Here is a 13,234-nt window from a genome sequence, read left to right as displayed (position 1 = left end):
CTTCAAAGCCCATGACACCTTTGGTAAAGGCTGTTCTCCAACTGGAGCACTCGCAGGCCAGTGTTTCTCAGTTGTCAGTGTGTATACTACATTTTTTTTTAGATTTGCCTTGAGACAGTCTTTAAACCTCTTTTGTTGACCACCAGCATTACGCTTTGCATTTTTAAGTTCGGAATAGAGTAGGTGCTTTGGAAGATAAGCATCAGGCATCCACACAACATGACTAGTCCAATGAAGTTGATGTTGAAGAATCATTGCTTCAATACTGGTGATATTTGCTTCTTCCAGTACACTGATATTAATTCATCTGTCTTCCCAAGTGATGTGTAAAATTTTTTGGAGACACCGTTGATGGAATCTTTCGAGGAGTTGGAGATGGCCTTTATAAGTGGTCCATGTTTTACTTGCCAACATGTAAGTATAAAAATAACTGCACTAAACTAAAAATAACTTTCAAAAACCAATGAGTTTTCAAGACCTAAGCAAGAAGCTGTTCTTTTTCTTTATTTTAGCAATACAGTCTCATATTAATTGTTATATTTATATCCCACCTTTCCTCCAAAGAGTTCATGGTGACATACATGGTCCTCCTCCACCCTATTTCAGCCTCACAGCAACCCTCTGAGGTAGGTTAGGCATACATCTTATGACTGGCCAAACTCACACAGTGAGCTTCATGACTGAGTAGGGGTTTGAAGCCTGGTCTTCTAGACCCTAGTCCAGCATGCTAACCACTACATGACAGTGAATATGTTCATCTGGCTCATATTTGGGACATAGTTAAATCACATATGAGGGAACAGTTTATTCATGCAAGCTTTCTTTAAAAATAAAAGAGAAAACCAGCATATAGTATCAAAGAATGTAGTAAAATGGGAAAATAGCAGAATAAAACTCCCTTGAGGGTAAGCAATTGTTAAGTGCTGTGACGAAAACATTACAGTTAATGAATCCACACAGCATGGCCAGCAGACTGCTCTGGTCTAAATTTTAGTTTTTTGAATACAAGCACTAGCCAGGAAAATTATTACTAAGGTTATTATTGCCTTTGGACAATAGGCAATAGCATGGCTTTGCACAAGTACCATATATTTCAGTGAAATCAATGATGCTTAAGCACACGTAATACAGTTAAACCCTTTCCAAACAATATATCCAACTTCATGGGGATCATGGGGGCAGGCTCACTAGGTAGAATACTGGTGATTAAATGTACCTAAAAATGCCAGGCCTGAATACACAATAACAACATCAAATGTGGGACTACGAGAATAATCAGAAAGCATGAAGAATTATCTCTGAAGTCAAGTCATGATGACTAATCCTATGCATCCTATGCTCTAATATTTTTTTTTTTTAAAGTGGAATAAAAGCCGTAAATCAGACCAAACCTTTAACAAACCTTTATCCATATCTTATAACCAGTTGCATTGGTGGGATGTTGCGTATTTTGATTTAAAGAAAGTTGGAAATAGTTTCTAGGCAGTTTGGCTTGCAATGCCTTGGGAGATCTTAATAAATTTCAGTAAAGGGACCTAATAAAGCTACAAATAGCTCCTATAAGTGTTTATGGAGAGTAAACAATAATAACCATTAGGCTCTGCAGGACCCCGAAGAGCTTTACAAACAACTTTTTTAATTAAAGAAAAATTATCAGAAAGGATGGACAATTGTATTGGTTGGGTAGTACAGCTCTGAGTTAAACCTCTGGATAAAACCAGTGTTCACTGTCATTGAGGCGGGGATTGCTGTGGTTTACATTATAAAGATTTTATCACTGTTTGTTCTTATATTGTTTCAGCACCACCATCCCTGAAAAACAGATTAACAGTAACTGGGTAGCTTCCTGGGCAGGTTTCCTGGCCAGAGATTAAAGTTTGCTTGAGTTTTTTCGTTTTTTGTCTTGCAATGTGTAAGTACTAGAATTTTAGCCTGGTTTACGGAAGTCACTCTGATTCAGAAGTCACCACAAACAAAATTACAGTTAGAATACAGATGTGTGGCCCACACAGCATGTTAAGAAGATAAGGAGAACCTCCTGGATTGGGCCAATGATCCAACAGGAAGCCTGACCTCCTGTTCTGGCAGGGTAAACACCATACATATAAAGCACATTTAAAGCTCCATCAGATTTTGGGCACTGTGGTTTGCAAAGCTACAATTATCAGCACCCTTGACGTCATTTATTATCCATATGTTAGAAACATTTGCACTGAGACTTTGTTGGTGGTGCCACCACTAGGGGATGCCTGGTTGGTGTTGACTCATGACAGGCCTTTTCGGCTCTTGTTTATTGTTCCTGGATTGCCCTCCATAGTGAGGTGTGCTTGTCTCTAGCATTATGAAATTTCAGGAGGAATTTTGAAACATTTACGTTTTCACCCAGGCATTTGGCAGCTGAGGAATACTGTTCCCAGCAACTATGAGATCACTGAATGAAATAATGTTTCTAACTGTAACTGTTTTTAGAACATTTTGTCTGTTTTAGAATGCCTTTTTTAAAAAAAGAGTTTATGTGAGGTTGCCCTTAAGAGTAGATTCAGATCTGTAGCTGAAGCAGGAGGTGGCTGCTAAGTTGCTCAGTGAGGCTTCCCACCATGAACATGTTACATCTGCGCTGAAAGAGTTTGCCCTGGCAGCTGGTTAGCTAGCAACTGAGCCAAGTTAAAGGTCTTAGTGCTTGTTTACTATGTCTTAGACATTTCAGGACTTGGTTATCTGAAAGAGCACCATTGTGCCATGGCCTACTCCGTGGAGCCTTCTCCGCGGTGGCACCTACTTTTTGCAATGATCACCCCCTGGACATCAGGCAGGTTATGTCTGTGGAAACCCCACCCCCATTGAAAATGTACCTGTTTACCTGGGAATTGCTATGGCCATTAATACCCAGTTCCACTTTTTCTGGTTAGTGAGACTAAATTTGTAACATTATTTTATTCAGGGTGGATATTTGAACTTTTAATAATAATAATAATAATAATAATAATAATAATAATAGACAAATGAGTTGATTTTACTGCATGATGTTGCTTGTGAACCGCCTTGGCATTTCTTCTTGAAATGAAAGGCGCCATGTGAACTATTTTATTAAATAAATAACAAAGACAAGTTATATTTTTGAAAAGCCAGATAGTGACTAGCGCCTGAAAAACTATGTGACCAGTTCTTTGCATCAGAGAGGATGCTTTGGGCTCATGGTTCTTGATAATCTGTAATGTTTTCAATGGTCTTCAAAAAGATTTTTATATTGACTTTCACCGCAATGACATTTTCTGAGAGCACAGGATATGTACTCTAATGTATATGAATAAATAAAAAGAACGGCAAAAAACCAGTTGGGGGGGGCATGTGTGTGTCTCTGCAGTTCAAAAGTGTGTGTTTGTGGGGAGGAACTCCAAGGATTCCCAATCTTTTGGGCAGCACCGGAGTTCTGCTTTGAATTGGAACCTACCCACTACGTTCTGGTTTGTTTGTTTGTTTTTTAACTTGCATTTATATGCTGTGAACTGCCCTGTGATCTACGGAGGGTGGTATCCGAATTTAATAAATAATAAAGTTTTTCTACGTGAGAGACTTCGCTTGGATGTTTCTCCCACAAGGCTGTTTCTCACTGGTAGCACATAGCTGTGTGACACCCCCAGCAAAAGTCTCCCTAGAGCATTTTCAAATACAGAAAGGATTCGAATAACGAACATTTTTTTTCTTTTAAAGAGTCTTGTGGAGCAGACAGCAGTTTGGATTCACCCTAAATGCCAGGCGATAAGATAAGCAAATCATGGAATAACTTTCGTTTCACTTTCGTTGCCTTTCCAGGAAGCTCAGAACCTATCATTGGGAAACGAATTCCATTTATTTACTCCAATTATCCATAAATTACATTTAGTTATCCATATATTTTCCAAGGATAGGTTCCGAGCTTCCTGGAAACAAATGGAATGGAATTTACATACGTATTCTTTCCGGTAAGAACAGCAGCATATAAGGAGACACACTCAGGGCAAAGCGATCCGGCGTGTGTGTGTGTGTTGTGTGTTGTGTGTTGTGTGTTGTGTGTTGTGTGTGTGTGTGTGTGTGTGTGTGTTGAGTCGGGACTGAGTGAGCCTCTTTCTACCGCAGGCAGTTCTGCAGGACTTTCAGACAAAGGAAAGTTTGTTCTCCAGACGAGGAAAGACTGCAGCGTGGCATTTAATAAATGTTTGCAGATGACTGATTTGTGTATGTGTGTGTTTGTGTCTGCGTGTGTGACCCCTCAACTACTGGGAAACACTCTTGTGCTTGTAAACTGACCAACGCAGCGGAGAAATGTTCCTTTAAAAAAAAAAATACTGGAATGATCGGAAAGATAATTTAATGAGCAACTCTCTAAAACCCAGAACATCTGCACAGTGCAGATTTGCTTTCGCATACCGTAAAGGCAGAGAGAGCATCCAACTGAGCTTTTCCCTCTTAAATTGAAAAAAATAAAATCCCCCAGCTAGAGCCTTGAATCAAACTCAGTCATGTGACGGAGGGGAGGTACTGGGCTGGCTTGCAGCCAGTGGCAGAAGCTGATGGGTGGAACAAACAGGGCATGAAAAGACTAACATGACTAACGGATCTTAAGAATTGTGGCTCCTTCTCTGGATCTCCAGGAATGTAGGCACGGGCACCCCTCCGCAGCTCTCCGGCCAACCTCCTGTCTCAGACTGGATCTGTTACTCACAAAGCAGATCTCCTTCTGCTTTGCGGGCTGAGGAAGGCTAGGGAAGAACATGGCCTGCATTTTGAAGGTAAACGTCTATCTGTTGCTTGAATGGCTTGGTTAGAGAAAGAGAGAGAAAAACCCGTTTGCTGCTCTGTGTATGCAGTCCTTACATGGTCCTGCTGCAGCTTGGTCGTAATTGTACATTTCTGAGCATTGATCCCCACCCCCCACCCCAAACCCCCGCCTCCAGCCCCGCTGGAATAAGGAAGACCGAGAGATTCAGAATCGCCCAGCTGTGGCTCATTTCCTCCTCTGCCATTCTTGTCCTTTTTTTCCATGCATTGTTGGAGCTGCAGGCGAGCAGCTTGCGGGTGTTGGGAAAAGAGGGAGGGAAGGACTGTGCGCAGCAATGATAGGCTAGGCTAAGGAGAGAAGCGCCGGCTTCGCCTGCTTGACTTTCTTGTGTTTAGGTTTAGGAATTGCTGTAGGAGCCACAGTGGGGAGAGAAACAGCATTTCGACTGGGCCGGAGAGGGTGTCGTCTTCTTCCATCGGTGAAAACACCGGAGACGTTTTTCTTCTTCCTCTTCTCCCCTCCCACCCTGCTCTCCTCTTCTTTGGGAACCGACGCTGCAGAACTTATGACTCCTTGCAGATTTGCAACAACCGTACAAGTTGCTTCACAAGCACACGCGCCGACCCCCCTCCCCCTTCCTCAGTTTTCAGCAGAGCCCGAACCTGTCCTTAATCTGTTTGAGACGGTCAAACTCCACTCCACAAAACATCTTCTGGCTGGCTTCCTCCCTCGCTGCCTACAGGCAGCAGGACATCCTTCTGGGTCGTTATCACCTTTACACCCAGTTCTTTTAGATACAGGGACGTGGGCAAGCCTCTATGCAAACAAATATAGCAGTGGTGGTATATGTGGATCAGGGGGCCTCCCAGGAGGCAGAAGTGAGGGGTAGAGAGAACACTAGTTGCCTCTCACAAACCACATTTTCAAGATGCATCAGCACAGCCACCTGAGGCACCTTCTTTCTGGCTTCGAAGTCTCTGCTTTTGCTTTACCTGTAAATGCATGCATGGCCTCTGCAGGCAGCACACTAGTCTGATTGTGCAAGTCCTTCCCCCTTATTATTCTTGCCCCTTCTTATTAGCCCCCAAGGTTCCTTACTCTGCTTGGTTCAGCTCCTCAGAGTTGTTTACTGAAATAGCTGTCCTTTGCGCGGAAGCCCCCAAACTTGAAAAGCACCCTCCCGGAATGAGAAATTGCAGCCAGCAATATTCTTGTGTTGGCCTTGCATGGTTTCACATGGTTTCATGGACCATCTAGTCCAACCCCCAGCAATGCAGGAATATGCAGCTGTCCTGTATGAGGATCGAACCTGCAACCTTGGCGTTCCTAGCACCACACTCTAACCAGCTGAACTATCCAGGTTCTGCTTCTCACAGTGTGCCCTAGGATTAAGATATGCCCAACTTCTTGAAGTCCTTATTAGTGCATATGCCAAGGTGTCTGTTTCCAAGATATCTCATTAAGAAGCACCGTTCCATTTATGGCAATAACTACACAGTTGGAAGAAACCTTATTCTGTGTCAGACCATTGGCCTGCGTAATTGACTACATCATGGGTGAGGAATCACCAGTCCATGGGCCTGTAGCACCTTTGCATCTGGCCTGCAACCTGCCCTCTTCCCCAGGGGCAGAGGGAGGCAGCCACTTCAAGGAACATTTACTGGGAGGCAGGGAGTGGCCTGTGGCCTGTTGTGACTCTCCAGTGGGACACTCTGTCCTGTGAAGCAAGACTCCACTGCCAGCCTAGTTAGCTTCTGCATGTGGAAGTGGGAGCGGGCACTGTCTTGCTCTTTGCCCCAGGCAGCAGAATCGCTTTGACTGACCCTGCCTGCCTGCCCTCCCATTGCAAAACTCCTATTTGTGCAAGTAGGGTATTCCCCCACCCCAAGCTCAATACTAGAAGTTAAAATACTAGAAATTAAACCTGGGGGTTTCTGTGCCACGGAGCTGTCGACCTTCACTAGGCATTAAATCCACAGCCTCAGGGTTAATAGGAAGGCACCCTTACCTACTGAGCCAAAAGGCCCACTGGAGGAAAGCAGCGTTCCAACAAAGCATTGCCAAAATGTGATGCTGAATTTGAGCTGTCCACATTCCACATTTGGCATTAAGTAGATACCTTCTCCTCTGTTTCAAACAGAAGCAAGAATGTGTATCTAGTTTCTGTGCCTTTATAATGTTCACACCTGACCTAGAATACCTAGAATAATATGTAAGAAGGATTCTTATCAGACTTGGAAAGATGATCTTGCTCAGACCAACCTCCACTCTCCCCACCTCCCCTCTTCCAGAGGCAATTCTTAGACATCACAAAAGTAGCTAATCCCCTTGCTTTTAAGGCTGTGGGCTAATTTAATTATATAGATGGCTATCAGAAAGATGCGGAAAGGTTAACCAGAGCCACTGGCTTAGTCACTGCTACATTGTTCTAAGAAGTTTCCAAACGTTATGGAAACTGGTTAAAATAAACAGAAGTACCTTTAGAAGTGGATGAACAACTCAGTTTTCCAAGGACTCTCGAAGGAGTCTGACAAGGGGGAGTGAACTGGCCAGGCCTAAATGTGCCACCTCAGAAGCAAGCCCTGTAGAGTTCAGTGAGAGTTACTCCCAAATAAGTGGATATAGATTGCAGTCTAAAAGTTATTTTTCATATGCCACTATTGGATATAGAAGTTTAGGTCTTCTCTGCAGATCTTATAGGTTACCCCCCCCCCGAACCCATTATTTAATAGTGCTATCAAGATATGACCGTTTCCCAAGCTATTATTTTCCTTCACTGAAAAAGACTTAACAAGCAGGAATTGTGTAACCAAACCAGTATTGGCCTGGCTAATGCTTAATCTTGTTATTGCAGGAGGGTGTGAGGATAAAAGGAGGAAGGGATAGTGGGAGATTAGCCACACCATAAGGCAAGCGGCAATGTTGTTCCAGTTAAACATCACTCAAGGAAAGTGATCTCAAATAACTTCTCTCCAATGTTTACAGAATTGGCTCCAAATAATGAAAACTGAGTTTACATTCTATGGGGTGGCTTTTTGCTACCCCTGATTACGAAAACGTCCCACCCAAGCTCTCCAGTGAAACTTACCGCTTTTCTCCAGTAAGGGCTTTTTATTTTTTTGACAGATTTTATTGCAGGGGTCAGCAACCTTTTTCAGCTGTGGGCCAGTCCACCATGCCTCAGACCATGTGGTGGGCCGGACTATATTTTGGGGGGGGAAATGAATGAATTCCTATGCCCCACAAATAACCCAGAGATGCATTTTAAATAAAAGGACACATTCTACTCATGTAAAAACACGCTGATTCCCGGACTGTCTGCGGGCCAGATTGAGAAGGCGATTGGGCCGCATCTGGCCCACAGGCCTTAGGTTGTCTACCCCTGTTTTATTGCAGTGGCATAGCACTAGGCTATGATGGCTGGCTTCTGTGTTTCCATGATGCTTTCAGCTGCAAGACAAGCCAAAAATAAATCTTAGACTGCAATGAACAATGGTGTAGGAAAGGGCAGTGAAACAGCAAAATTGTTTACATGGTGGCAACTTTTATCTTCCCACCCCTTGCACATTTTGGCTGAGAGGTGCATAGTGCATAGTCTCTAGCCTCTTTGAAGGGGCTCTGGTAATGTCTTGCCAGAAATGCCAGAGCTTTGCTCCTGCCTCATCGTATTGCTGGTCAATGCCCCAGCACCTTGTACATTGACTCTATGCCCTATTGATAACTTATTTCTTTTGGTCAAAGGAAGTTAGGCACTTACATTCTGATTATTGTCATTGCATTTATGTCTGCTCACCTTTCCAGTACACAACACAGGTTCTTTAAATATGTGCAGCTGACAGTGGTTCTTACATCAAGCAGTTCTGCACGGTGTTCTGAAGAGAGCTGTAGACACATTGTTATGAGACTTGTAATTCATTATTTATTTTTAAACTGAATTTGCATAGCTGCCCCATGGCCTAAGTTCTCTGGGCGCCTCATGAAACAATTAAACCATTAAATCAAGCTATTAAACCTAAAAACACAATTAAAACATCAATGTGTAACTGGAAAAAAGAACCAAACAAAACACACCTACAAAATTTTCCTTGCCTGCATCATGCAAGAGACAACGGTTTGCATGAGGCTGTGGTACAATAGAGATGTGGTGCCTTTGAGATATGGGCACTTCTTTTGTTTGCTGTCATCTGTGGTAGAACAGGTTTTGCAAGCCTTTGAAAAGTGACAAAACTTACAAAATCTGTTTACTAGAGACAATTGTGGAATGACTGTACACACCACAAACATTGATGCCTGCTCCAGATCTTCTTCATCATTCTGAGGCAACCATTGCCTGCCTCTTGCGATAGACTTTGACCAGCCCCTTCTCACGCTTTGAAAACATGCATATGTGCCCAGTTCCCTACATTTATTTCCCAAAATTTGATTAGGTAATGGTTATGGCAAAATTGACCCTTAGCATAATGACAGGGTACAATGATCTGAGTTATACAGGATCTGACTCACCCAGTCCTGACGGTTAACATCTGCTGCTAAGTTCGTCATTCCCCTTTAAGATCAATGGGAGCAGAGTCTAAATGGAAATATGTGAAACTTGTTTTCCTTGCTGTTCCAGCAGGTTTTGTGGAAGCCGCGTGGCTGTTTAAAAAGCTTGTTTTGTGGTTTCTGAAACCATGAGAAGACCTCTGACCTTGCCTTTAAGAGTAGTGCTCGCAGTTACTTGTAGTGCTTAAACATCTGGGGAAGTTGAGGTGTAGCAACACTGTATTTATGCATGGGGCAGTACTTATGGTGACAGTAACTACTTCATAAACAGTGACAGCCCATGACTTCCTCAACTGTGAATGAGTGCCTATGTGCTCCTTCTTCCCCCATCCACCCCTTTCCTGGCCTATTGTTCTGACTTTAAGTCACTGCTCCCAGGTTTTAACATAACAAGGACTCTGACTTAACACAATCTAGGATCTCCATTGTAAAGCTAGTGCGGAATGAGGGAATACAAGGCATGAGTGTATGTCTATGGCACACATACCATGGTTACTGAAGCTGTGGATGATGGTCCAAACACAGCCAGCGAGTTTTCAAGGGGTTACTTTGCAGCTCTCTGTAATCTGAGTCCATTTCCAATTTTTAGGATTTCGTGCATGTTAGTCTACAGAGGTCTCAAGAGATTTTGCCCTTCCATCAGTTGATGCGTTGGTGGGAAGCTGCTTTCTTCTCCTCCACCCCTTAATAAGAACACTCAGGCTAGCAAATACTGTGTACACCCAGCCTAAATAACTTGTGACTCATGAGGTCAAGCACAACCCACCAGCCATATATTGTGGTCTGCCAAGTACTAGCCAACTCTCTGCACTGTGTTTTTGCAAAATTCCAGACAGGAACTCAAAACAAGTGACTTGCCACAGGTCCTGAGGGCCAACATAGATGGATGATGAGCTGTGGTCAACTTGGTGGGTTACAACTACTGCAAATCCATTATAAACCATGCACTCATAAGAACAAGTAGTTAGTCACCTGGTTTGCATGTCACATTATATTAACCATGAAAATAATCCATAAATCTTAATGTAAATATATATGTTAATATAGGGAATCTATAGTTTACCTCTTCAGGACAAACCACAAGCTATAAATCAATAAAAAATATCTTGGTTATAGCTCATGGTTAGTCTGGAGATAGTTAAACCATGGGCCTGAGTTCAAGTGAGACTTTAAGCCAGTGATGGCCAGACTTGGCCCTCTAGCTGTTTTGGGACAACTCCCATCATCCTTAGCTAACAGGACCCACTGGTCAGGGATGGTGGGAATTGTAGTCCCAAAACAGCTGGAGGGCCAAGTTTGGCCATCACTGCTTTAAGCCAAGTCATGGCTTAACTTAGTGTGGTGCAGTAGCGAAACAATCAGAGAGGAGTAGAGTGGCTGCATTTGCCTCCCTGGGAGCTCACATACTTGTGCATCCACACTAAGCCATGGATTGACTTAATTGTGATATGCAAATCAGACCTGTGTCTATAGTCTTCCTAGCGTTGACATCGCCACAGTCTTTAAATCAGTCTCTAAACACAGAATATTGTTTCTCCTTTTGCACAGCCAATCTATGCCTAAAGGAAAGGGTAGTATTTTTTAAAATGGAAAGTACTATGGCTTATGTGTATTGTCCTTTTTATATTGGCACAGATGCTTTCCTAAGTTGGAGCCAGATCAGAATATGTCTTTAAGAAAAGCAGGACTTTGTTGAGAAAAACTTGCTCAGTTTGGGTGTTGCTCTTAGCTTCAGCAAATAGATTTAGCCAAAGTAACCCCTGGTACTTATGTGATAAAGAAACCCAGCTGGTGTGGTATTGTCTAGATATAATGAGGGCATTTTTCATAGATTATACACTTCCTTTTCCAAGGCTAGCATTTTCTTTTGTAAATCAAATTTCTTGTTCTCCTGATGTCAGCTTTTCATATAAATACAGCAGAGGATTACTGTATGAAGATTAGTGTCTGATCTTGGACGAATATGTAGGTTGGAGCTAAACTGAGAATCCATAAATGTGTTTCCATCATATTTTAGATTTGGCTGATGTGTGTGGTGTCAATAAAGAGTTGGCAGTGTTGAGAAGCAAAAGTTGGTGGTGTATTGTGGTTGCTCCCTGTTCCTTGGTATTTGAAAACTGAAGTTTGAGATAGTTATAAATATGACATAACCAGCATTCATATGAAAAGCCTTGAGTTACAGTTGAATGCTATGCATGTTAAATCAGAAGTCAGCAGCAGTGAGTTCAATGGGGCTTTATTTCATTTAAGTGTGTATATAAAATTGCACTTTAACTCACTGTCTTGCCAACTCTGTTTTTCTTGGCAGAGATATCTCTAAAGTTATGGTCCATTGTAACCCTTTCATGTGGGAGGTATTCGGTTATTCTTATGGTTAGCTGAAGCTACCAAATTTACTGTGGGGAGAATGTGTTGTTCTTTACAGAATACATAACTAGTTGGATTAATTGCCACAAAAATGTTCTAACATTTGTCTAATTAAACAATCCACTGGCCTTTTAAACTCTGTGTGTATGGCGTATTGTTTTTATTTGTGATGCATTTTTGTGTGTGGTCTAAACCACTGAGCCTAGGGCTTGCTGATCAGAAGGTCGGCAGTTTGAATCTCCATGATGGGGTGAGCTCCCGTTGCTCAGTCCCTGCTCCTGCCCACCTAGCAGTTCGAAAGCACGTAAAGTGCAAGTAGATAAATAGGTACTGCTCCGGCGGGAAGGTAAATGGCGTTTCCGTGAGCTGCTCTGGTTCGCCAGAAATGGCTTAGTCATGCTGACCACATGACCTTGAAGCTGTACGCCGGCTCCCTTGGCCATTAAAGTGAGCCGCTGCAACCCCAGAGTCCGTGACTGGACCTAATGGTCAGGGGTCCCTTTACCTAATTCAGTAAGACAGCTGGTAGGTTCAGTATTGGTTATTGTGTTATTTGCAATCTGCCTATCCTGAGTGAGAGAGGCAGTGGCTGCATTTCAAGGTAATGCTAAACTGTTGTTTAATGTTATATGAATGAACCTACGTAGTTATTTCCTAGACTTGTACACTCTCTTCCCTGCCTCCCCTCCCCTTCCTACTGCACAGCCAGGAGTTGTAGTTCCAAAACTGATGCTTAACTGTGGTGTGTCCCTTTGTTCAAACCAACAAAGTATGGTTAATGCTAGCTATGGTTAGTTTAAAAGAAGTTCGCTTCAAAACAAGGTTTATGAAATGGTTTTGTGTACAAGCTGTCTTGCATTTAATGTTAATCACTGTTTCTGGTTTGGGCAGACATTGGTTTAAGTGAAAGTGGTGGCAAAAAATTTCAAACATCTGTCAACTCCAAAGATAGCACCTCTGGAGTTTAGCTCCAGAGATATCATAATAGTGCCTGTAATTGAAGATGGAATGTTCAAAATAGATTGACATTTAGGAATCGTACAAATTTAGAAAGAAAATGGATTGTTTCATTAGCAATTTTTGAACCAGATGAAAACATTTCAAAAAGTTGGTAAGTGGCCCACAATCCTCATGCTCTTCTCAGAGTGGCTCTGCAGGAATTCTGCTTGCTGACTTTGCTTTCCTGGGGCTGAACCAATTAAGTGAATCCTCTTGTGTGCTGGCTTAAGTAGAGGTCTGCTTCCTTTATGGGTGATTCTCTGCCTGTTAATTTTTCTTTTTTCTTTTAAAGAAAGAAGAACCAGGCCTCACCTTGAATTTTGTTACTGCCCAACCAATTAAAAACACACTTTTACATGATCTGCTCTTTGCACTATATTTAAATTTAAGAACTTTTCATTACCAAAACGATGGAATAATACAGCATCAAGGAGTGACAGCGTATGCTTTATTGGCTCATTACTGTACAATCAAGTAGGGCTGTGAAGCTTCCCCAGGCATGTATTAATAGGCCCATAAAATCACTCCGGAGTATTTTCAATAATAATAATGACCATTATATTTTTT

The 13,234-nt window shown here is 42.4% G+C and overlaps 1 protein-coding gene across 7 annotated transcripts in view; it reads left to right on the top strand.

Annotated features, from left to right (window-relative positions):
* ST6GALNAC3 (ST6 N-acetylgalactosaminide alpha-2,6-sialyltransferase 3) overlaps positions 1-13,234 on the top strand; it is a 273,570-nt gene that overhangs the window by 18,795 nt on the left and 241,541 nt on the right. For 6 of the 7 annotated variants that reach the window (XR_014549735.1, XR_014549736.1, XR_014549737.1 and 3 more), the window contains exon 1: positions 4,477-4,769. The exons of the other annotated variant lie outside the window; for it this stretch is intronic. Coding sequence is in view for 3 of the 6 variants with exons in the window: in XM_083621065.1 (XP_083477191.1) it covers positions 4,752-4,769 (18 nt within the window). In the remaining 3 variants the exon portion in view is untranslated. Of the gene's footprint in view, positions 1-4,476; positions 4,770-13,234 lie in introns of those variants that run through there. 7 annotated transcript variants of the gene reach the window in all.

Source organism: Podarcis filfolensis (genome assembly GCF_964270895.1).
Source record: "Podarcis filfolensis genome assembly, chromosome: 6".
Taxonomy (NCBI): Eukaryota; Metazoa; Chordata; class Lepidosauria; order Squamata; family Lacertidae; genus Podarcis; species Podarcis filfolensis.
The sequence above is the reverse complement of the archived record's forward strand: the minus strand, read 5'-3'. Positions and strand labels throughout refer to the sequence as shown.